This window comes from Littorina saxatilis, linkage group LG14 (genome assembly GCF_037325665.1).
Source record: "Littorina saxatilis isolate snail1 linkage group LG14, US_GU_Lsax_2.0, whole genome shotgun sequence".
NCBI classification, from domain to species: Eukaryota; Metazoa; Mollusca; class Gastropoda; order Littorinimorpha; family Littorinidae; genus Littorina; species Littorina saxatilis.
Genome location: NC_090258.1, coordinates 36087857 through 36112626, shown reverse-complemented (window position 1 = coordinate 36112626; position 24770 = coordinate 36087857). Strand labels below are relative to the sequence as shown.

The window sequence follows — 24770 nt, the reverse complement described above, 5'->3', positions numbered from 1 at the left end:
ACCCCCCACCCCCCCCCCCCACCCCCAGATCCGGCCCTGCAGCATGCGCACCGCAAACATCGAGGACGCAGTTTGTTTGTAGGTCACTCTCTGCGCAGCTCAGCAGGGGATTGGTGAGTGATGTTTGTGACTGTAGCTCGTTTAAAAGTATGCACTCTCAAGTTGACGCCAACGTGTGCTTTCAACTTCGCTTCCGTCGTTATATAATATTCTTTTCTTTATTTGGTGTTTAACGTCGTTTTCAACCACGAAGGTTATATCGCGACGGGTTATATAATATTCCAGCCATTGAAAGTCATTGCTGATTCGTTTTTCTCGTTTCTCTCTCTCATTGCTAAAGCACAGAGCCTTACAAAGAGAAAGAACAAGAAACGACAAGACACATAGCACGCCGTATGTTCGGCTGTATCGAGAGCGCGCCGCCGCCACGTGTAAACAAAGCGTTGCCGCCAACATCACGATAAGTGTCCCCCTTTCAAAGCAAAATATGTCTCTTTGAAACCACGTTCTGCTTAAATTTATGGTTGTTGCAATGAGTAAGGTGTGTATCTAGTACATGTGTGGTTTTCAACGAGAAATATACACGTAAACGAACATACGAACCGATTTGGTGTAGATCTGTCCTCATTCAAGCATGTTCGTCCACTTTCAAGCCATCCTACACGCCTCTTTGTCGATAAATTACATGAAAAGCCACACTATCATGTTTATTGATATGTCCTGCGTTGATATGTGAAGTATCGTCATCCAAAACGGTCTGTATTGCGCACAAATACAAAAAGAAATGAAGCAGTCGAAACTGTGTGGAAGAGAGCCTCCGCGACGTCTGGTTGGAAATAAAATTGCCGCCGCGCGATGGAAACCACAGGTACACAATCAATTATTCCACTGAAAGTTGCCAAATGTGTCACGGAATAGCCAATGTTTCAAGACCAAATGTCATTCAGGGTTTAGAATCATTTAGGTTTTTTAAATGAACCATCAAACACAAACAAAGGAGAGAAATTATAACGGTCTTTAAGAAGATTCGTTTTCTGTTCATTAAATTACCATAAAAACTACCTTAAAACAATGCAATGTTAAACTTCAAAGTCTTCTCTTACTTCAAACACAAAATGGAAGACATCATGTGATGGGTGTCTTTGTTAGGATTTGGTGACATGTTTTGAACACACCCAAGCAAACAATCGCGGCGCGGAGGCAACTTTTCGGAAGTCCGGGAACGACGGCGCACGCTTCGTACATCCTTGAATATACGGGGTGCATAAAGAAGTTTGAAGGGGCAAAAAGAAGACAAAGCACACGTTTGCGTCGTACAGTTGTCATAGTTTTTAACTGAGCAGAAATATATTTTTCCCAGCGTAGTGGGAGACTTCATGTGTCATTCACGGAAAAAGGAAGGGTTGCACAAGAAGGGGTTGTTGCGTGTTTAGCAAATCAAGCACACGCTCACAGACGACACACTGCCAAGTGTTCTGTGTTGGCCGCCATTTCAGTTTTAGTCTCAGGTGTGTCAGAGGAAAAGTGAGCGTTCAAAGTGTGTACGAGACGTTCTTCTGTAGGGTCGTGGACTTGATGGACTGTGACGAAAGGTGAGTGAGCTTGTTTATTTAACCCTGTAACACAGTTTTCTGTTTGTTAACTATTTCCATGTCGTACCATTATTCTCTGTCTGTCTTTTTTCTGTCTGTCTGCCTGTCTGTCTGTCTCTCTGTGTCTGTCTGTTTGTCTCTCTCAGGCTGTGACTGTCTCTCTGTCTCTGTCTCTCTCTCTCTGTCTCTTTCTGTCTCCCTCTGTCTCTCTCTCTGTCTCTCTCTGTCTCTGTCTCTGTGTCTGTCTGTCTGTCTGTCTCTCTCTCTCTCTCTCTCTCTCTGTCTCTCTCTCTCTCTCTCTCTCGTTCAAAAAATCCTGTCACCGTTCCCAAAACTCTAACAAAGACGTTTCCGTTAGACGGGCATGTACACACAGACACAAAACAAACATTGACTGAAACAGCACACATGTGTGGGAAGTTTGAGCTACTGACTAAAGACCGCTAGACTCAGGCATTGGCACAGACGGACAGATAGACAGATTGACAACAAGGCACACACAAACACACACACACACACACACACACACACACACACACACACACACACACTGACACACACACTGACACACACTGACACACACACTGACACACACACACTCGCACGCTATAAGACAGTTAATTAGAGACATACACTCAGTCAAATACAAACAAACAAACACCCACACAGACGCACACACACACACACAAACACACACACACAGACACACACACAAACACACTGACACACACACTGACACACACACTCGCACGCTAAAAGACAGGTAATTATAGAGACATACACTCAGTCAAATACAAACAAACAAGCACACACACACACAAACACACACACACACACACACAAACACACACACACACAAACACACACACACACACACACCACACACACACACACACACACACACACACACACACACAAACACACACACACACACACACACAGCGTTGCATTTTAAGAGTATGTATCATTGTATGTGACACGAACTACATTGTATGATGAAGTGGCTTTCCCCGTGAAACAGTCAACTGTTATATAATCGTCGGTCTATTTTCTGTTTCCGTGTACTGACATTCTCAGTATATCCGCTTTGAAGCGGTTGTAACTGGCTTGCAATAGATTTATTTTCATTTACTGACAGCTTCAGTAGATCGGCTTTAAAGCGGTCAGTATTGGATTGTGGGACGGGGAGAGGTAGAGTTTGAAGAGGGGCGGAGGGGCACCCAGTAAGATAAAGGGAACAAACAGTAATGTTTCAAAAGTCCAGCCTCATAGTTTCACATGGTGACTCGCTGAAGCAGAGAGAGTGAAGCAGTCTGGGCCCAAAGGTAGATCGACGGACTGACAGACAATGACACATGCAGACAGACGGGCACACGCACAAACAGAGACGCGCATAAATACACACACACACACACGCACACACACACATACACACACATACACACACGCACACACACACACACATACATACACACACACACACACACACACACACACACACACACACACACACACACACACACACACACACACACAGAGACAGAGACAGACAGACAGACAGACAGACAGACAGACAGACAGACAGACAGACAGCATTATCTGGAATATTCGGAATCTGTATTCGTAACAGTGATATGATCACGTCTTTTACTTGACGATGTTGACCGCAACTGAGCTATGTTCTAAATTTACTCTTTCCACGCTGTCATATAATTATACTGATAAGATTGTTTTGATATTCAAGATGTTTTTTCTAAAGGTATAATCGTGTGGGCTGTAAGCTTGTTTTCAATATATGTGAGAGCCTCAAGGAACAGTGGTGAAGACACACAGTAGTGACTTAATTGGACTTTGATCTTACATCAAGATGCCATCCTTCTCGTGAAGCTAGCGTTGTTAATTATCACGATCAATCCTTCCTGGCTATGTACTTTGGACCATCTTGACACCTGGTCAATACTCCTAAAATCAACAACTTAGCTGCTTCCATTTTTATTTGATTTTTTTAATTAATGTATTTGTTTACTTTTTTCTGAATTCATTGCGTCACTGTGACCTATGTCAATCTGCCATAATTAATTCATTGCGTCACTGTGACCTATGTCAATCTGCCATATTAATTCATTGCGTCACTGTGACCTATGTCAATCTGCCATAATTAATTCATTGCGTCACTGTGACCTATGTCAATCTGCCATAATTAATTCATTGCGTCACTGTGACCTATGTCAATCTGCCATATTAATTCATTGCGTCACTGTGACCTATGTCAATCTGCCATAATTAATTCATTGCGTCACTGTGACCTATGTCAATCTGCCATAATTAATTCATTGCGTCACTGTGACCTATGTCAATCTGCCATAATTAATTCAGCAAGAAATGTCCACTGTGCACAGAGAGCATCCAGGGTTTGATTGTATGTATGTGTCCAAGTTGAAGGATTTTCTTGTCCCATGTAAAAACCTGAACAAATCTTTGTCGGTGTACACAATTATTTGCAGGTGAAGGAATGTATCTTTAAAGTAGCCATAACTTTGGAGTAAGGAAGTGTGTAGACCTGACAGGTGTTGTGTCACTGGATAGCATACCTGTGTGAACACACTCTGTCTGCAGTGTGACACAGTCACATGAGGGGATCCCGAGAGGAGAAACGGAAGATGGCAGTGGCTGGGGCGTGTTGGTTAGGGGAGGGGGGGGTGTTGGCTGCGCTGTGAACGCTCAGAGCCGGACTAGGCGAAGAGGAGGGGGGGGGGGGTTGCCAGTGGTGGGCCAGGGGGATGTCCCCCCTGGCGGTAGGGGCGGATCAGTTCATTTTATGGGTGTTTTTTTTCAAAAGTATATTGTGAAGATATGGGTGTGAAGGCGCGAAGCGCCGAGCCGACGGCGCGAAGCGCCTAGCTTGCTAGGGGGGTCCGGGGGCATGCCCCCCCGGAAAATTTTGAAAAAAAGGATGCAAAATGGTGCAATCTGGTGCATTCTGAGGATGATCATTACCAGTTTCAGGCAGCAGATTTTGTCACTGATTAATACCCCAAAAATTGAAACTCAATGTAAAATAAAGAAATGCATACCTCATTCAATATTTTTATTTTTGGCTGGGGGGGGGGGGGGGGGTCCAGAAACCCTAGAACCCCCCTCGTTGAGGGGATCAGGGGGCGAAGCCCCCTGAAGCTGATGGGTAGGTCATATTCTGAGATAGGAAAATGGTCGCTCCTTGCATGAAACGGCATAAAATAAACAATAATAAAAAAAATTAAATAAGTAAGGTACATGTTTAGGCTAGGGGGGGGGGGGGGGTTGCGCAACCCCCATAACCCCCCCGGTAGTCCGGCCCTGAACGCTGTGTGCGCCCTTTTTCGCAATACAGGCGCTTGATAAGCTTATAAAATTTGTCGTCAGAAAGTTCTTGCGAAGGAGAAAGATGAGATCAGACGTAATTTGAAATCCCGGCCGAAGACACTTGAAGGGACACATTTCAATGAATAAAACGCCTTCAAAGGTGAATATAGAGGGATAGATAAGTAGATAAAGACAAACACAAAGAAATACATTTCGTAATTCAAGAAAACACAACCAATAAGCACACAAAAATAGACCGATGAATAAATAGATGAATAGATACTTGAATAAATGAATAAGCGGACAATAAGCTCGTTACAAGGTACTGTCCTTGTGTAATCAATGAAATACATCCCACAGATGTGCCCATGCTAGATAAGATCATCCTTCAACTTGAACACATACCAACATTAAGTGCGTTATGCGCAGAGTGGGATTTGTTTACTATATTAGATGGTAGCTAGGCCGTTGAATTTTGGTATGTCTACACATTCAAAGACGCTATCGTCCCAAGCACAGGTCCAGACAGCTCTGTTGGGGCTAACATGAGAAGACAGTTCCCTCTAAGTTTGGTCTATGATTTGAAACAGTACTGCACAAAAGTACAGCTGCGATGAAATAGAATTATGTACAATACTAGTAGGGGCCCATGGTCCACCATCATGTCACGACCTTGCAGAGTTCGTGGCGTCCTTACTTGAGTAGAAGCGTACTAAGAGACAATCTGCTGGAAGAAATTGATACCGGTGTAACACGAAATGTTTACTCCACGAAAAATTTACTCCGGAGTAAAAATTTCGTTGCGAAAAAATTACTCCCTCCACGAAATTTTTACTCCCCATTTTTTTGAGTCACTTGAGAAAAAGTGACTCTATGTAATCGGTCAGTGTTAGTCTGTCCGGCCGGCCGTCCGGCCGGCCGTCCGGCCGGCCGTCCGTAGACACCACCTTAACGTTGGACTTTTCTCGGAAACTATCAAAGCGATCGGGCTCATATTTTGTTTAGTCGTGACCTCCAATGACCTCTACACTTTAACGATGGTTTCGTTGACCTTTGACCTTTTTCAAGGTCACAGGGCAGCGTCAAAGGAAAAATTAGACATTTTATATCTTTGACAAAGTTCATCGGATGTGATTGAAACTTTGTAGGATTATTCTTTACATCAAAGTATTTACATCTGTAGCCTTTTACGAACGTTATCAGAAAAACAAGGGAGATAACTAGCCTTTTCTGTTCGGCAACACACAACTTAACGTTGGGCTTTTCTCGGAAACTATAAAAGTGACCGGGCTCAAATTTTATGTGAACGTGACTCATTGTGTTGTGAATAGCAATTTCTTCCTGTCCATCTGATGCCTCATATAATATTCAGAACTGCGAAAGTGACTCGATCGAGCGTTTGCTCTTCTTGTTTTTATTTCCAGTAAAAATCTCGTATGCAAAAATGGGATGCGGGCGAAGGGATAATGCCAATATGTAGCGCGAGATCACATATTGGCATTATCCCTTCGCGCGCATCCCACCAGGACTAACAGGGGACAAGGGAGTACAAATTTCGTACAACTGGCATGGGAAGTAAAATTGCTCGTGTTAGGGTGAAGTGATTTATTCGTTATTTATTCGACAGGGGAGTAACATTTTTGTACTAAATGTTTACTCAGAACTCACCTGTCGTGGGGAGTAATTTTCTCGTGCAATTGGGGAGTACTTTTTTCGTAAAGGGAGTAACATTTATTTTAAGAATAATGAGACTAGCCCAGAGACACTGCCCCTTTAAAGATACATCCCTTCTTGTGTAAGCAAACATGTTCACCACCACACATCTGTTCAGGCTTTTACATGGGACAAGAGCATCCTTTAAAGAGATGAATCGTAATGTGCCCGCCAGGCTGTGCATGTATCGGTATCGTATATATTGATCATTAAACACATAACCAAAACCAACAGACTGGTTGCTTCTTGCGCACTGTGAACTTTTTCAGCTGAATTAATTTCGTAAGTCATAGACCTACCTATGCCAACTTGCTGAATTCTTCTTCTTCTTCTTCTTCTTCGTACGACGGTTGTGTCAGACTCGGAATCTGGAGGATGCCATGAACATGGACGTTCTTTCCAGGTCCTCCAGTGCTCCCCACATTTTGGTCCTCAGATCTGTTTGGTCAGGCCATGTCTGGATCCGCAGTTGGTCGAGGAGGGGACATGCTTGGAGAACATGTTCTGGAGTCTGATCTCCCTCTCCACAGTCACATGTGGCAGACTCTGCTACACCTATCCTCCTTAGGTGTGCTTTGAGGCAGCAGTGTCCAGTGCGGAGGCGGAAGATGATAGCACTTGCTGAATTAATTCAGCAAACAATTACCATTCTGCACAGAATGAAGCAAGGCTATTCATGTTTAGCGGGTGTCCAGGTGAAGGATACATGTCCTATTCCACGTGATAGCCTCGACACGTCCGCGGCGGAAGACATGACAGCGTTTGCGGGGAGCACGGTGCGATGGAACCTCAATGTAAGACCCTCCGTTATTAGACGCCCTGTATATTACGAGAACTCATATTCTCAGAGGGTTTCTTCATAGTGTCACTAAATTTACCTCCATTTAAAAGACGCCCTCTTTCTGTAAAGACCTGCATTTCTCAGATTTAATTAGGTCTTAAAACAGGTGTCACTGTACCTTTTAAAGGTCGTGGCACGGTATGCGTAACGCAGGGCACAGTATCAGCCTTAAAGTTTCTTATCACACATTGTGTAAACACCATTGCACTGGTCGTTAACTATTGAGTAATTAAGTCCTTTTGGGTAAGCCTTGCAGATGATCCGAATAGAGCTTTTTAGATCACAACGGTCGCATCTCGTCATTGGTTAGCAACAGCGGGGTATGCAGGGTGAGTGCCTCCGTCACAGTTCGTAGTACTTACCTTTATACCATCTTTACTTGTTCGGTATTATAATACTTAACGCTCTCTGTGTCTCTGTCTCTCTGTGTCTGTGTCTGTGTCTGTCTGTCTCTCTGTGTGTCTCAATCTCTCTCTCTCTCTCTCTCTCTCTCTCTCTCTCTCTCTCTCTCTCTCTCTCTCTCTCTCTCTCTCTCTGAGTTCTGCGTTCTGAGTTCTCTCTCTCTCTGTGACTATATATGTCTCTCTCTCTAACTTGCTCTGTCTATCTCTCTCTGTCTATCTGTCAGACTCTCTCTATCTCTCAGACTCTGTCTCTCTGTCTCTCTGTCTCTGTCTCTGTCTCTCTCTCTCTCTCTCTCTCTCTCTCTCTCTCTCTCTCTCTCTCTCTCTCTCTTTGTGTGTGTGCATTTGACCTATCCGCATGCGGATGAAAGGTTTGATTTATTTCATTACTGTTGTAAACTCTGCACCTAATTTGATTTATGATGCTTGTATAAAGCAATGCCCGCAAGTTAGAGACTGCAGATCAGAAAGGTCCGAATTAACAATGGCTTCTGCGTGAAAGCCCATAAGAATGACTTATTTTCAGCTTTTGACTCAGCGTTCTCGCGACAAAACCATAATTACACATGATTTTTTCATAAGATGTTCCAACTCTGCTCCCACGATCTGCATGCGTACGTGGGTTGTCAGTTATTTAGTTGTTTGTGAGCCGAGAGAGGATTTTTTTTCTGCATGATAAACTTTTCTGTATATATATATATATATATATATATAAGTGTGGGTGTTTGATTGTGTCTTGGCGGGACATCCCGCCCCCCAACACCCCACCCCCTCTCCCACATTTCCGTGTGTAACTGGGTACCATCTTGAACACAAGGCCAGTACTGTAACTGACCTTGATACGGATCGGTCCAAGGGGGGCAATCTCAGTCATCTCAAAGAGGGAAATCCAAATGCAATCCGCTTTGTTCGATTGTATGGGCTTGGACGATAGAGAAAAATAAGAAAAGCAAAAGCTGGAGTAAACCTGGACGAAATTGCTATCAAGAACGCAGAATTGATTTTTTCTGAGTTTTTTTTTTGCCGTAAGCGCCATGAATTTGCGGCACAATTTCGCGTCTCGCACATCTGATGTTGACATGCATCAACAAAGGGGCCTCACTCTGGAAGAGTTTCCTGCTCCGATAAACATGGCGCTTACGGAAAAAAAAAAAATCAGAAAAAATCAAATCTGCGTTCTTGATAGCAATTTCGTCCAGGTTTACTCCAGCTTTTGCTTTTCTTATTTTTCTCTATCGTCCAAGCCCATAAAATCGAACAAAGCGGATTGCGTTTGGATTTCCCTCTTTGAGATGACTGAGATTGCCCCCCTTGGATCGATCCGTATCAAGGTCAGTTACAGTACTTACTGGCCGCGTGTTCAAGATGAACTGGGTACGGGTAGGTATTTGGCTGTGTCTCGATGGGAGCCGGTGTGACGTTTTCATCTTTCGCCGTGTTGATATTTCGCTTCTCGGCCTCGTTGATCGAGTATAAACTCTACACTGAACAAAAAACACCCTTCGATAATACTGATGAGCGACCTTGTGTACCTTACATTCATGGGGCCAAATATGTCTAACCAATTTGTTTTATTTAACTTAGAAATTTGATTCATCCTAAAATGTTTTCCTTCTTACTCAAGGGACGTAACCACTCCCAGTACACGTTTTCGAAAAATTCGATTTTGGGGGTGAAATCTATTACATTTTACCACCAATTTTCTTCACATGCAAGAAACTGACATGCTTTACGTCCATAAATAATTTCACTTCTTAATTTTACCAGGAAACAACATTTCAGTCTTGAGTATATGTCGAGGGGGAAACATGTACACAGGCGAAAGATGAAATCGTGACACCGGGTATCCTTGGTAGCCGTTTATATATATAGATGTGCGTGTGTGAAATGTGCACAGCCTACATGGCCTATACCTAACGTTGAACAAGTGACCTGCCGCCTACCCCATACAGTCATGTCAACTGTTACCCGCCTCGTGACTTGATCACGCGCCACTACAGTGAACCCCCCCTTTTAAGACCCCCCAATTTAAAACTTCCTCCCTTTTAAGACCTTTTTTCTCGGACTTTCTGTTCAGAACCTCTATAAAATTACCCCCTTTTTAAGACTCCCTCCTTTTTAAGACCTGTTTTTCTCAGGTTTGTGGAGGTCTTAAAATTGGGGTTTGACTGTATTCAAGCCACGCATGCACACCCGTAACACAGTTACAACATTCAGTGGTGACATCATGCACCTGTGCAAAACAGATGTGAACTTTAGAGCATATATATATGTGAACTTAGGCGGCTGATTGTGTAAATGATCTATGTTTCTGTGCTCGTTATTTGTAGTCTCCACCATGGATTGATTGTTGGTCCATCAGCAGATAAGTGCAGTAAGGCTATTAAATGTTTTGTAATTTGTGTATCTACAGTTCATCAGAACTTGATGGGGCTTTTTGTGAGTGTTTATATCACACTATAGAAATCAGGTCGGGTTTTTTTTTCTACGTTTATTTTTAACATCATCGTACGAGGCCGTTTTTTTGCAGTTTTTTTTTGTTTGCTTTTTGTTGTTGTTGTGTTTAAATAATTATTATATTGAAATCAGATCGTGTTTCTTTTTGAGTTTTAGATCGTCGAAAACAAGTTGGTTGTTTTTAATCCGCAAGAATAAAGTTTAAAGCGCTTAATAATACAGAGCAAATTACCCTCTCTTGTTTATTTTCTAGTGCCCTCCAATGAAGATTCTTTCGTTTATTTTCCAGAGCTTTCTATTCCTGATCTTTCCTCGTGTTCTATTGTCTGTTTAACGCGCACAGTATTGGAACTGGGACCGTCGATTTTTACATTTAGTCAAGTAATGACTAAATGTTTTAACATCAAGACGGGGAATCGAGACGAGGGTCGTGGTGTATGTGTGTGTGTGTGTAGAGCGATTCAGAGTAAACTACTGGACCGATCTTCATGAAATTTGACATGAGAGTTCCTGGGTATGATATCCCCAGACGCATTTTTCATTTTTTCGATAAATGTCTTTGTGTGACCATGTTTGCATTTATTCGGATTTAGTTCTCTTTCCTTGTTTGTATTATGATTATGTAAGTGTAAAGCGCTCTGGGCTTGTCACCACGAGGTTTACGCGCTATATAAGTAATCGTTATTATCATTATTATTATTATGACGTCATATCCGGCTTTTTGTAAAAGTTGAGGCGGCACTGTCACACTCTCATTTTTTTATCAAATTGATTGAAATTTTGGCCAAGCAATCTTCGACGAAGGCCGGACTTTGGTATTGCATTTCAGCTTGGAGGCTTACAAATTAATTGATGAGTTTGCTCATTAAAGTTGTCATTAAAATCAATTTTTCGCAAACAGATTTAAAATTGATTGCATCGTATTCTTCATCACATTCTAAATCTAAAAATATATACATATGTTATGTTTACTCTTAAAATGTGATCGCAATTAACAAAAATAGAATAATTAGCCGTCGCGATATAACCTTCGTGGTTGAAAACGACGTTAAACACCAAATAAATAAAGAAAGAAAGAATAATTAGTCTTACGATTAAAATTTAAGAAATCGATCCAAAAATGATTTCATCTTATTCTTTATCATTTCCTGATTCCAAAAAACATATAGATATGATAGGTTGTATTCAAAACAAGCTCCGAAAGTTAACAAGAATACAGAAAAGCGCGCTTTCCTGCTTAGCACAATACGCTACCGCGCTAATCTGGCGTGTCAATATCACTACGTTTTGCACGTGGAAGGTGAGCGATTTCCTTCACGCGGGGATTGACGAAGCGGCTGTACTCTCTTGGTGAAAAAATACAGTGCGTTCAGTTTCATTCCGTGAGTTCGACAGCTTGACTAAATGTAGTAATTTCGCCTTACGCGACTTGTTCTTGTTGTTGTTGACGACCAACGCCCTTATTGCGTAAAGTGACACTTATGAATACAGTGGACACAACAACTTCTTTAAACTAAAAAAACTGAAATTACTGACCTTCAGTTGTTCAAGATTACTGGGAGAGGGAAGAGAGAGAGAGAGAGAGAGAGAGAGAGAGAGAGAGAGAGAGAGAGAGAGAGAGAGAGAGAGAGAGAGAGAGAGAGAGAGAGAGAGAGAGAGAGAGAGAGAGAGAGAATTGAATTGAATTGAATTGAATTGAAATTCCACCTCTATCGCCTGAAGATTTCACACACGGATCAATGCCCGTGTGACACAGGCCCCCAGACACCAGAGCACGTACTGCAGGCCTGTCCAACCTTCGACACCCTGAGGCGCCAAACGTGGCCGAGTGAAGTGGAGCTCCGCGAAAAGCTGTGGGGGACAGCGGTATCACTGCGGCTGACTGCGGGATTTGCACTCAACACTGGACTGGACATCTAGATGTATGGCCGGGAACGTAGAAGAAGAAGAAGAAGAAGAATTGAAATTTATTTTACGAGGGTGACAGAATAAGCAATGCTTTTTTTCATCCGGCCCTCAAACAAGAAGAAATATAAGAGAGAGAGAGAGGGAGAGATTCTGAGAGAGAGAGAGATTCTGAGAGAGAGAGAGAGAGAGAGAGAGAGAGGGGGGGGGGGTGTAGCTTCTGTGTCTGCACAATACCACGTGCCCTTACGTACACAGGGCAGGTTGTTGACACCGTCCATGAAAATCACATTGAGCTAGTGCGTTTTGTAAGTGATCTTCATATCCGATTTGCATTAGGTTTTGTGAGCAAACCTGACCTGACACCTCGGTCTGGCTTTCGTCATAAGTGGTGAATATTTCATTGACGTTTGCATACAAGACACACAAACACGAAACTCATGCCATCTAAAGTTGACAAGAAGACGTCTTATTTACATTCTTGTCCTAATTATGCACACACTGTTGTAAACTGGAAAAGAGTTGTCGCCTTACAAGCTATTCTCCAGGCCAGAAACGTTTCACATAACCTGCAATACAGAAAAAGGGTCACTCGATAGCTAGACACTTGTTGTTGTTGTTGTTGTTGTTGTTGTTGTTGTTGTCTTTGTGTTGTTGTTGTTGTCTTTGTGTTGTTGTTGTTGTTGTTGTTGTTGTTGTTGTTGTCTTTGTGTTGTTGTTGTTGTTGTCTTTGTGTTGTTGTTGTGGTCGTCGACGTTGTCGTTCCCTGAAACGCTTATATTGTTACAAAAGAATTTACAAAGGTGCCCTTCTGTTTGGAACTCGAAGGGCGTGTTTGCGTCTGTTTCACGTGAATTAAACTTCAAACAAAATAGCAGAGGCTCTGGAAGACAAGACATTTATGAACAAATATCTTGGATCCGCAGTATATTGCCCTCAGAGAGGAATTGTCATTCATATGCTGTCTGTCTCTGAATTTATCTGCCTTTCTCTGTCTGTCTGTCTGTCTGTCTGTCTTGGCTTGTCTTGGCTTGTGTGTCTGTTTGTCTGTGTGTCTGTCTTGTCTGTCTGTCTGTCTGTCTGTCTGTCTGTCTTAAAGACTGACCTTTGCAAACCAGAATATTCTATATCTCTGTGGTCCAGACCATGGACCTCAAGTGTATGCCAAAAGCAACCTACTAACTCGCAATGCACTTTGTTTGTTTCAGGTAACTTTACATGTACATGATCACCAACACCAAGACCTTGACGTAAACCAGCCTCAATGCAGATCTTCCAGCTCAAGTACATGTAATAGTCCACCACAGCGTGTGTGTGTGTGTGACCTATTTCTTCACAACATGCACGTGCGACGCGTGAAACAAGAGCGGCGATGCACGCGGTGAGGCTTGCGGCCCATAAGCACAGCGACCTGGCGGCGAGGATGAGCATAGCCAGGACAGTCAAACTGTCGACGAGGGCCAACCTACTGAGGCGCAGCTCCGAACAGGGAATGATACCCAGGAACTTGTTAGAGAGGCTTGGTCTCAGCATGAAACGTTTTTTTAGTAACCCAGTGACTACCAGTTTGATACCCATCGCTTAGGTGTTGGTGTGGGCGAGTGTGTGGTCTGTAGATACACTGTCGACACAAACCTCTGTAGAAGAATAATTAGTAGTGTTATAACTCCGATGATCGTCCTTCCTGGGAACTCGCTGTTGGCTTAGCTGTGATCGGGATATCCTTTCACCAATTACCCTTTCTTGGTGGTCGGTGTTGGTTTTGATCTGGATCAACTTTCAACACAATAAGTAAGTGAATACCAGTCCTACTATCCTTGCTGGTGAGTCTGTATAAGCTAGGCTGTGGTCTGGATAGACTTTCACTGAAGTTATCCAAAGACTATACTCTCTGGGGTGTCTGTGTATGCTAAGCTGGGATTTGGATAAACGTTCATCAAGATAATCAACAAAGACTACCAGACATTTAATGTTGGCTGCGGTCTGGATAAACTGCCACCACATCTTTCTCACATAACGTCTCAGGCGGCTGATCATTGCATTTCGAAGACATTATCATCGAAACAATATTTTGGTCGTATTTAAAGTGTATTTAAGGTCCTTTTCTATGCAAAACATTTGTTGTGCTATCTTTCCACGAGTTTTTTTTTCATACCTTGGCATTTACAGCAGTTTTGGATTGCACATGTCTCATTGTGACTTTATGGTTTTCAAAATCGTGTGATTTTCACGTTTCTGACATTGCATGACATAGCACGGGTACCTCAGAACTCGTTATTTAAAAAAGTGCCTTGAGATTTCTCGCTTCCACTGGAAACTTTTAACCAAAGAAACCTATTGTTCAGGGCCTGAAGACAGTACAGCGTTAACTATGATATACTTTAGAGTGAAACCTCGTCTCAGATTTGTCCAAGTCCACAAATCGTGGTAGGAAAGGAAAGAACCATGAGGTCCAATTCACCGTACCCAGTGCTCAACAACCACTACCCGGTCAGAGGAAAGTCCGTCACCTCCCGCCCCACCTCCCGCGCCAGTCTCATCCACCCCTCTCCCAACGGCATCGACGAAGAAGAGAGTACCCCCTTGCTAGGCCTTGAAAGCACTGTCATCGCCGTGTACCCTCGACGCTGGTATTTGCTGCTGTTGTTCTCGCTGGTGGCGCTGTTCCAGACGCTGATCTGGGCCACGTGGGGGCCCATCTCGCAGTCAGCAGAGGCCGCCTTGTCGTGGGACGACTCCAACATCACCATGTGCGTCTGGATGGGCAACGTGCCTTTCGCCCTGCTCTGCATCCCGCTGTCATGGCTGATGGACCACAAAGGTGAGAAGCGATGTTGTTTTTTTTAGCTGTTTGTTTGTTTGTTTGTTTGTTTGCATGTTTGTGTCTGTTTGCTTGCTTTTTACATTTAGTCAAGTTTTGACTAAATGTTTTAACATCGAGACGAGGGTCGTGGTGTATGTGTGTGTCTGTCTGTGTGTGTGTGTGGAGCGATTCAGACTAAACTACTGGACCGATCTTTATGAAATTTGACATGAGAGTTCCTGGGAATGATATCCCAGGAATTATTTTCATTTTTTCGATAAATGTCTTTGATGACGTCATATCCGGCTTTTTGTAAAAGTTGAAGGGCATTGTCACACCCTCATTTTTCAATCAAATTGATTGAAATTTTGGCCAAGCAATCTTCGACGAAGGCCGGACTTTGGTATTGCATTTCAGCTTGGTGGCTTAAAATATAATTAATGAATTTGGTCATTAAAAATCGGAAACTTGTCATTAATTTTTTTTTAAACCCCTTCACTGCCCACCCCGTACTAGGTACGTGGTGATTTTCGGTTTGTCGTACGCCCATAACCGTACCTAGTACGTGGGATTTGCGTCAGCAACATTTCAGGACATTTCTGAAAACTAAATGGGAGGTAACCACTGTCCAAGTACTTGTAAGGGTTCTAACCACAGTTCTTTCCCATAGACCGTTCGGATAAGTTAGTACCACGTGGTGAAAACTGTGTTAGAAATGTAGAACCGATCTATAGCATTCACAATGGCGGCCGAAAGTCGGACCTCAACTCGTAGACCTGTTTTCAAGCGATACAGTGTTCTGGAAGCTCTACAAGAAGTGATTTATGGATTACCACACAGAAGAATACTTTTATGGGCTGTAATGTGAGTACCTGATGTTTGACACCAGTTTTAGCAGTGTTTTGTGTGGTTTTACGTGCTGCAATGTGTGTGTGTGTAAGTCCGGAAACTGTAATTTTTGACAAAAATGGTCATAATATCTATTTTTACTATTACAATCACAAACAAAGTCCAATGATCATGTCATCCTATAATAGCCAAGGGTATAAGCAAAACACATGCCAAAGATCTAAGAGATATCTCAATAAATGATCGAGCAGTGAACAGATTAGTGAACCTACCGAAGAAAACAAAATTTTGCCCTGGCACACAGCAATACCAAAATGTTGTTATACTGTGGCAGTGAAGGGGTTTTGACGATCCAAAAACAATTTCATCTTATTCTTCGTCATTTTCTGATTCCAAAAACATATACATATGTTATATTTGGATTACAAACAAGCTCTGAAAATTGAAAATATGAAAATTATGATTACAATTAATTTCCGAAATCGATTTAGAAACAATTTCATCTTATTCCTTGTCGGTCCCTGATTCCAAAAACATATAGATATGATATGTTTGGATTAAAAACAAACTCAGTACCTAAAAAGAATAGATATACAGAAAAGCGTGTTATCCTACTCAGCGCGACCATTACCGCACTATTCTGGCTTGTCGATTTCACTGCAATTGCCACGAGCTGTGGACTGACGAAACTCCGAGTATGCGGTCTTGGTGAAAAAATGCAGTGCGTTCAGTTTCATTCTGTGAGTTCGACATCTTGACTAAATGTTGTTATTTCGCCTTACGCGACTTGGTTTTATTTTTGCTTTTTAGTTTTTTTCTTCTTTTTATTTTGCTTTCTTTATTCTGCTTTTTTATGCTTTTTATATTTAGTCAAGTTTTGACTAAATATTTTAAAGCCATATGTACTCGATGACTATACACGCTAATTGCTTTACCAACAGCTGGAGACATGCTAAATTAAGTTCCCTGCAAGATATTGAGATATTTGAATTTTTATTTTGATCTAGATCGTCCTATTTATAGATTTGCCAACAGAGGGAACGTTGACGCAAGGGAAATAACTCCGCGTCTTTGTTGACATCCTCACTTTTTCAGAGGCTAGAACAAGCTGTAATGCATGTATATGGTCCGCGCATGGCGACATATCGTCATTACATGGTCTTATGGTGCGTTTGACATCGATTATGGGCAAACTACACTTTGTAAACACGGGAGCGCGTACATATGCCTTTAACATAGAGGGGGGAATCGAGACGAGGGTCGTGGTGTATGTGTGTCTGTCTGTCTGTCTGTCTCTGTGTGTGTGTAGAGCGATTCAGACTAAACTACTGGACCGATCTTTATGAAATTTGACATGAGAGTTCCTGGGTATGAAATCCCCGAACGTTTTTTTCATTTTTTGGATAAATGTCTTTGATGACGTCATATCCGGCTTTTCGTGAAAGTTGAGGCGGCACTGTCACGCCCTCATTTTTCAACCAAATTGGTTGAAATTTTGGTCAAGTAATCTTCGACGAAGCCCGGACTTCGGTATTGCATTTCAGCTTGGTGGCTTAAAAATTAATTAATGACTTTGGTCATTAAAAATCTGAAAATTGTAAAAAAAAAATAAAAATTTATAAAACGATCTAAATTTACGTTTATCTTATTCTCCATCATTTGCTGATTCCAAAAACATATAAATATGTTATATTCGGATTAAAAACAAGCTCTGAAAATTAAATATATAAAAATTATTATCAAAATTAAATTGTCCAAATCAATTTAAAAACACTTTCATCTTATTCCTTGTCGATTCCTGATTCCAAAAACATATAGATATGATATGTTTGGATTAAAAACACGCTCAGAAAGTTAAAACAAAGAGAGGTACAGAAAAGCGTGCTATCCTTCCCAGCGCAACTACTACCCCGCTCTTCTTGTCAATTTCACTGCCTTTGCCATGAGCGGTGGACTGACGATGCTACGAGTATACGGTCTTGCTGAAAAATGGCATTGCGTTCAGTTTCATTCTGTGAGTTCGACAGCTACTTGACTAAATATTGTATTTTCGCCTTACGCGACTTGTCTTTTTGTTGGGGGTGCGGGGCCGTTTTCTATTGTTTTTACAGTTTCTTAAGCAGTGTTTGCACAGGATGTACGAGTCCCTCTTTATCTGGACTGGGCACTTGCACATACAGCTTTTTGAGGGTAACACTATTGGCTGATTTTTCCACAAACTCTATTCCCCCCTTGTCCTACTTGGGAAAAGTGACTGCACGCGAAAAGCTATCTGGGATCTGGGACCTAGCTCTGTGTCTTCCACAGTCTTTTTGTCTCTGTCGCACTTGTGTTTCTTTATTTCTTTATCTCTTTCTTTACATTTTGAAAAAGATGGACTACTTTGACCTTTTGCTGTTTTGAAGGTACAGCAGTCCCTGCAATGTACGGCCCCCGGCGTGAGCGGACACCTGACATGTACGGACACATTTGCTCGGCACGGAGTGTTTTCCTTCTATATTTGCCCCCCCCTTAAACGGACACCTGCAAAACGTGGAGCGGACACTCAATCATTTTCGGCCCCAACAGTAGGTCATACCTCCAATGTACGGACAGACCATCGTCAAATTTTCACCACAACAAAATCGATACTCTTCGTACAAAGGCGTGATGACAGTCACTGATAACTTGAGTGTTCGTGTACCCATCAGGAGGGGGGGGTCAGGAATGGAGTACATGCGAAGATGCCAACATGAAACTGCACTGTGCTCTTTAATCTTGTCTGTTGGACGTAAACAACAGAAACCACAGTCGATGAAGGTCCTGAGCAAAAGAGAGTGAAAAACCGGCCACAGTTCTAACCTCTTTCATTGACAAGATACTCTTGTTTCCCCTCAGCCTTGACCAGTGAGTCGGTTGCCTAATCTGTGAACCCTTCAGTTGTCTTGCTTTGTCAAAAGTTACGACACAGTCAAATGGTTTTGCTCTGAGTGAACAGTGCAGCTGGCCTCTCTGGCCACAGCCCCAAACAGTACATGGCTGGAGGGAGTGAGAGAGAAGGGGGGTGGAGGGGTAGCTGGCTTAACTCTGTGGGATGTCCGGTGTCACTGCATGTCAGCAGGAAGAGCATTGGAGAGAAATACAGGTGTACTCTTCCACACAGTTTCCAAGCATCAGTTGTCACGCTTGGGGTAGGCATTAGTGAGGGAGAGTGGGAGCTGTGTTATGTACAGTGTATTTCCGACTGAAGAGTGAAAAGTCACTGCCATGCCACATGATCGACATGCAGTCAATAAAGCCAGACAAGAAGAAAATAAATTACATGATTATGACATGCAGCTCTATCTGCTGCTATTTATTCAAACTGGTTTTCAAGCTTATTCTTGCAAAGCATCTGCACATGCTCCTCTGTGCTGTGTTTGTGTGGCTGCTTTCGTATGTCAGTGCATGGTGAGTGTGTTCACTGCCTTGAGGATTTATTTTATCTCTTCTTTTCAACACTTTTCATACAAATCATTTTTACAGAACGTTTAAAAGAAGTATTAGGAGTTTATCGTTATTGTTTAGTAGCCACAAGAAGTGATTAGCATAGACTCAATCCTGTTGTTTGTGTGTCTCTGTGTGAGTGTATGGGGGAGGGGGTGGTGTGGTCACCCCTCCCGTGACCGGACACCTGCAATGTACGGACAGTTTTGCTATGGCCCAAGGGTGTCCGTTCATGAGAGGGACTGCTGTAGCCTACTTTGTGATCACTCGTTCAACACCATGTAGGCTAAAGTTCAGATGTTGAATCCCGAATGACGTCAGTGATGTTTTTATGTGACAGGGCTACGTATTTCTGTGCTGCTGACGTGTCTCTTCATGACGGTTGGTGCTGGGCTACGCTGTCTCATTCACTTCGTGCCTACATCCTACTTTACTTGGTGAGTCTTCTTCTGTCAATTAACTTCAAGTGATTCAGAGTTAGAATATCATTATCTGCTGGATGGGAGGGAGTGAATGGGTGAGTGCTTAGGAGTGAGTTTGAAGGGGGAAGAGAGAGAATATGAATACATGTACCTCCAAAGGTATATTTGCACTGTGTGTGTGTGTGTGTGTGTGTGTGTGAAGGTGTGTGCCGTGTGTGTGTGTGTGTGTGTGTGTGTGTGTGTGAAGGTGTGTGCCGTGTGTGTGTGCATGTGTGTGTGTGTGTGCGTGCGTGCGTACGTATAAGTACGTGTGTGTATTAGAGTATGTGAGTGTGTGGATGTGTGTCTGTGTTAGTCTGTGTGTCTGTGTGTATGTGTGTATGTGTGTCTGTGTTTCTGTGTGTCTGTGTGTATGTGTGTCTGTTTCTGTGTGTGTGTGTGTGTCCTGCTGTCTTGATGTTTGTCTGTCTCTCTGTCTGCCTCCCTCCTTACCAATCTGCCTCCTGAGTTCAAGAACATCTCCAGTTCTCCCCCCTTACTCTCACTGCTTACTGTGCAGGTGTATATACGCTGGTCAGTTTTTCAACGGCATGGCTGGCCCGGTGGCCCAGGGGGGCGGGGCACTCTTCTCCAACCTGTGGTTCCCCACCAACCAGCGGGCCACCTCCACCGCCATCTCCACCTTCATAGGATACCTGGGCAGTGCCCTCGCCTTCGTCGTAGGTAAGGCCAACACACAAATGTTTTTTCTCAATGGCAAAGCCAATAGAATCAAGTTCGGTGGGTCGTTCAATTTTTTTTTTTTTAAAGAATTTGTTTTTATTGTTTACAAGGGCGCATGATGCTTTTATTGACCGAACATCGTGTGAGTGCGTGTGTCCTCTGGATGTTGGAGAAGAGTACATTTCCATTTTATGTCGAGTTAACCGAGATTTGACGTTTTTAATTAATATTTTTGAAGGGACAAACAAAGGTTGTAGGATCAGGAGCAAACATGGGGTCGGTCAAGGAATTGGGAACATTGTATTTTTTCTTTCTTGGCCCAAGGCAACAACGGGTTCGGGCAGATTGGGCTTGAGTTAATGCCCCTGTTCCTGTCTAACTCATGGACCACTATTCTTGTTTAACAAGTTTTTAGATGAGATCGGAAATCTAATCTTATCCAGCTGATTTATGGATTTGATGATAAGGCTAGATATAAAGTAGAAATTTGAGTTTACCAAGTGCACTTTAGATACACTGACTGGAATTCCAATCTGTATAACGGCTGAAATTAGAAACAGTATTTTCAAGTTATGACCAAAAAGTCCCATTTCATCCAGTTGGGATCGGAATTCAGATTATATCCCTAGATACGGAATCTATCCAAGTTCCAATATCAGGAACGACACATTTATGGAAGTTATTTGGATGAGTCCTTCTCCGGGCAATGGCTACCTGGTAGAAAAGGCACGCGAATGCCAAAACCCTCCTCAATACAGATTTATCACTTAGGATACGAATAATGAACTTATCTAAAAGTCTTCGATGAAACTCGCTTGCAAGATGCTGGCGAGGTACATTTTTAGATTGACAAAGGTGGCACGTGCAGTGACGAAATTGACTGCACAAGATTTCCCATTTAACAGTAAGGCTGTGGATGTTGAGTGAACGTCAACGTGGAAGCCGGGGTGCTCTTATGCCACGCAAAAGCCTAGATTATTCTATTATGAGTTTCAAAATGATCTTCTGTAAAAAACCACGCGTAAGTAGCACCAATTTTCAAATCTTTATAGCCCTCGTAAAATCCTGAAAGAATCTATGAGTATTTACAAGAAGTTGTGTTCTCAGTGGGCATCAGTCTGTACATTGCTGTTGACTGTACAGTTTCACCTGCACTTTGTCTTGTTATGAAGACTGACGTGTGTGATCTACAGGCCCACAGATCGTTCCTAGTCCTGCCGATGAACCAAACCCTAACACTACCCTGCCTGATGGAGGGTGAGTACTATGCAGACTTAGCACATTGCGTTGTATTTATTTGACCTGTTTCCGGAGCTAAAGTAAGCTTTTTTGTTTGTTTTGTTTTGTAATATAATTTGGTCCACACATTGATTATAGTCTGCTGTGACAGATAATAATACACCTTAGTTAATTACTGACGGAAGATCACATGGTCACTGATCCAGTTATTTACAGTGTAACTGGAAGCCGATATAGCTAGCGCCTCTGCCTGCTGTGGTAGAGATTAAGTGTGTGTCTGTTTGTGTACATGCATGATTGAGTGAGTGTGTTTGTGTGCGTGTGTGTGTGTGTGTGTATGCGTGTGTTTGTGTGTGTGTTTGTCTGTCTGTCTGTCTGTCAGTCTGTGTGCATGCATGATTGAGTGTGTGTGTGTGTGCGTGTGTGTGTGTATGTGTGTGTGCATGATAGAGTGCGTGTACGTGTGTGTGTGTGTGTGTGTGGGGGGGGGGGGGGGGTGTACGAGCTTGCGTGCGTACGTGTGTCTAGGTCTGTGTCTGTTTATATCCGTCTCTGTGTATGAACATATGCATGTGTCGCATGCGTGCTTACATGTCTATCTGTCTGTATATCTGCCTGTCCGCCTGTGTCCGAGTCTGTGTGTACATTCCTAGGTGCGTGCTTTTGTTTTGCAGAAATCTATCAGTCGCGGAAAAGTACCTGCGACAGGTATCCTATGACGATAACAGTACAGGTAAACATCATCTTCTCGAAACAACTAGTTTCTCTTTGTATCGCTGTTTGTCGCTCACCTGCACGGTAATGACCGACCTGTGTGATATCTAAGTGGGTCTTTTCCTCGCCTTGAGTTCAAAAACATAACAAGTGCAAAAGACCTCAACATGTTCACGCAACATGATCTTTATTTGCACTGACTTGAAGTGGAAATACTCAATGTAGGCTGTTTACGTTATGGGATTAGGAAAGTAACAGCAACAAAAGATGAAATACAGTGAGAGCCGACTCTTATCTTAGTCAAATGTATTGGTATACATATACAAGCATATGCCTTAATTCCAAGCTTTTTGGCTTTTGTTGGGTATCTTTTATTTTTGTACTGTTTTCGATTTTTATGGTGGTTGTTTTTATTTGTTTTGATTTTAAAATTTGTATATGTTTTATGTAAGCTGTCTGATTTTCTTTGCTGTTGGTTGCTTTTTTAGTTTCAGAAGTAAAGTATGTTTTGTTGTCTTTCTCGCCAGTAACAACTGACTACACAGTTCAAATGAACGGAATAAAGAGCTACCTTTACTACCGTGAGTCTGTTTACTTTGTTTGTAGATTTCGTTGTTTTCTTGATTCTTTAATTCCTTATTGTACTTTTATTTCGTTTGTCCCCTTTGTTTGGCTTTTTACATTTAGTCAAGTTTTGACTAAATGTTTTAACATAGAGGGGGAATCGAGACGAGGGTCGTGGTGTATGTGTGTGTGTGTGTGTGTGTGTGTGTGTGTGTGTGTGTGTGTGTCTGTCTGTCTGTCTGTCTGTCTGTCTGTCTGTCTGTGCGTGTGTGTGTGTAGAGCGATTCAGACTAAACTACTGGACCGATCTTTATGAAATTTGACAGAGTTCCTGGGAATGATATCCCCGGACGTTTTTTTTTCCTTTTTTCGATAAATATCTTTGATGACGTCATATCCGGCTTTTTGTAAAAGTTGAGGCGGCACTGTCACACACTCATTTTTAAATCAAATTGATTGAAATTTTGGCAAAGCAATCTTCGACGAAGGCCGGACTTCGGTATTGTATTTCAGCTTGGTGGCTTAAAAACTAATGAGTGAGTTTGGTCATTAAAAATCGGAAACTTGTAATTAAAATAATTTTTTTATTATTAAACGATCCAAAAACAATTTTATCTTATTCTTCGTCATTTTCTGATTCCAAAAACATATAAATATGTTATATTTGGATAAAAACAAGCTCTGAAAATTAAAAATATAAAAATTATGATCAAAATAAAATTTCCGAAATCGATTTAAAAACAATTTCATCTTATTCCTTGTGGGTTCCTGATTCCAAAAACATATAGATATGATATGTTTGGATTAAAAACACGCTCAAAAAGTTAAAAAGAATAGAGATAAAGAAAAGCGTGCTATCCTTCTCAGCGCAACTACTACCCCGCTCTTCTTGTCAATGTCACTGCCTTTGCATCGAGCCGTGGACTGACGATGCTACGAGTATACGGTTAGGGGGAAGAATTTACCCGATGCTCCCCAGCATGTCGTAAGAGGCGACTAACGGATTCTGTTTCTCCTTTTACCCTTGTTAAGTGTTTCTTATATAGTCAATGTTAGTAAAGATTTTAGTAAAGCAGTATGTAAGAAATGTTAAGTCCTTTGTACTGGAAACTTGCATTCTCCCAGTAAGGTCATATATAGTACTACGTTGCAAGCCCCTGGAGCAATTTTTTTATTAGTGGTTTTGTGAACAAGAAACAATTAACAAGTGGCTCTATCCCATCTCCCCCTCTTTCCCCGTCACGATATAACCTTCGTGGTTGAAAACGACGTTAAACACCAAATAAATAAAGAAAGAACGAGTATACGCTCTTGCTGTAAAAATGCATTGCGTTCAGTTTCATTCTGTGAGTTCGACAGCTTGACTAAATGTTGTATTTTCGCCTTACGCGACTTGTTTTTACATTTAGTCAAGTTATGACTAAATGTTTTAACATCGAGGGGGGAATCGAGACGAGGGTCGTGGTGTATGTGTGTGTGTGTGTGTGTGTGTGTGTGTGTGTGTGTGTGTGTGTGTGCGTGCGTGCGTGCGTGCGTGTGTGTGTAGAGCGATTCAGACCAAACTACTGGACTGATCTTTATGACATTTTCCATGAGAGTTCCTGGGATTGATATCCCCGAACGTTTTTTTCGTTTTTTTGATAAATGTCTTTGATGACGTCATATCCGGCTTTTCGTGAAAGTTGAGGCGGCACTGTCACGCTCTCATTTTTCAACCAAATTGGTTGAAATTTTCGT

At 42.3% G+C, this 24770-nt stretch overlaps 1 protein-coding gene across 3 annotated transcripts in view; it reads left to right on the top strand.

The window, feature by feature from the left end:
- Positions 1-1368: 1368 nt before the first annotated feature.
- Positions 1369-24770, top strand: part of LOC138947677 (solute carrier family 49 member 4-like) — a 35205-nt gene continuing 11803 nt past the window's right edge. Inside the window, exons 1-7 of one of the 3 annotated variants that reach the window (XM_070319203.1) lie at positions 1369-1592; positions 13463-15075; positions 19712-19808; positions 20353-20516; positions 21710-21773; positions 22430-22488; positions 22997-23050. In XM_070319203.1, the coding sequence (XP_070175304.1) occupies positions 14700-15075; positions 19712-19808; positions 20353-20516; positions 21710-21773; positions 22430-22488; positions 22997-23050 (814 nt within the window). In that variant the 5' untranslated portion in view covers positions 1369-1592; positions 13463-14699. Of the gene's footprint in view, positions 1593-10161; positions 10267-10341; positions 10363-13462; positions 15076-19711; positions 19809-20352; positions 20517-21709; positions 21774-22429; positions 22489-22996; positions 23051-24770 lie in introns of those variants that run through there. The other 2 variants (XM_070319204.1, XM_070319205.1) reach the window with 2 other exon arrangements.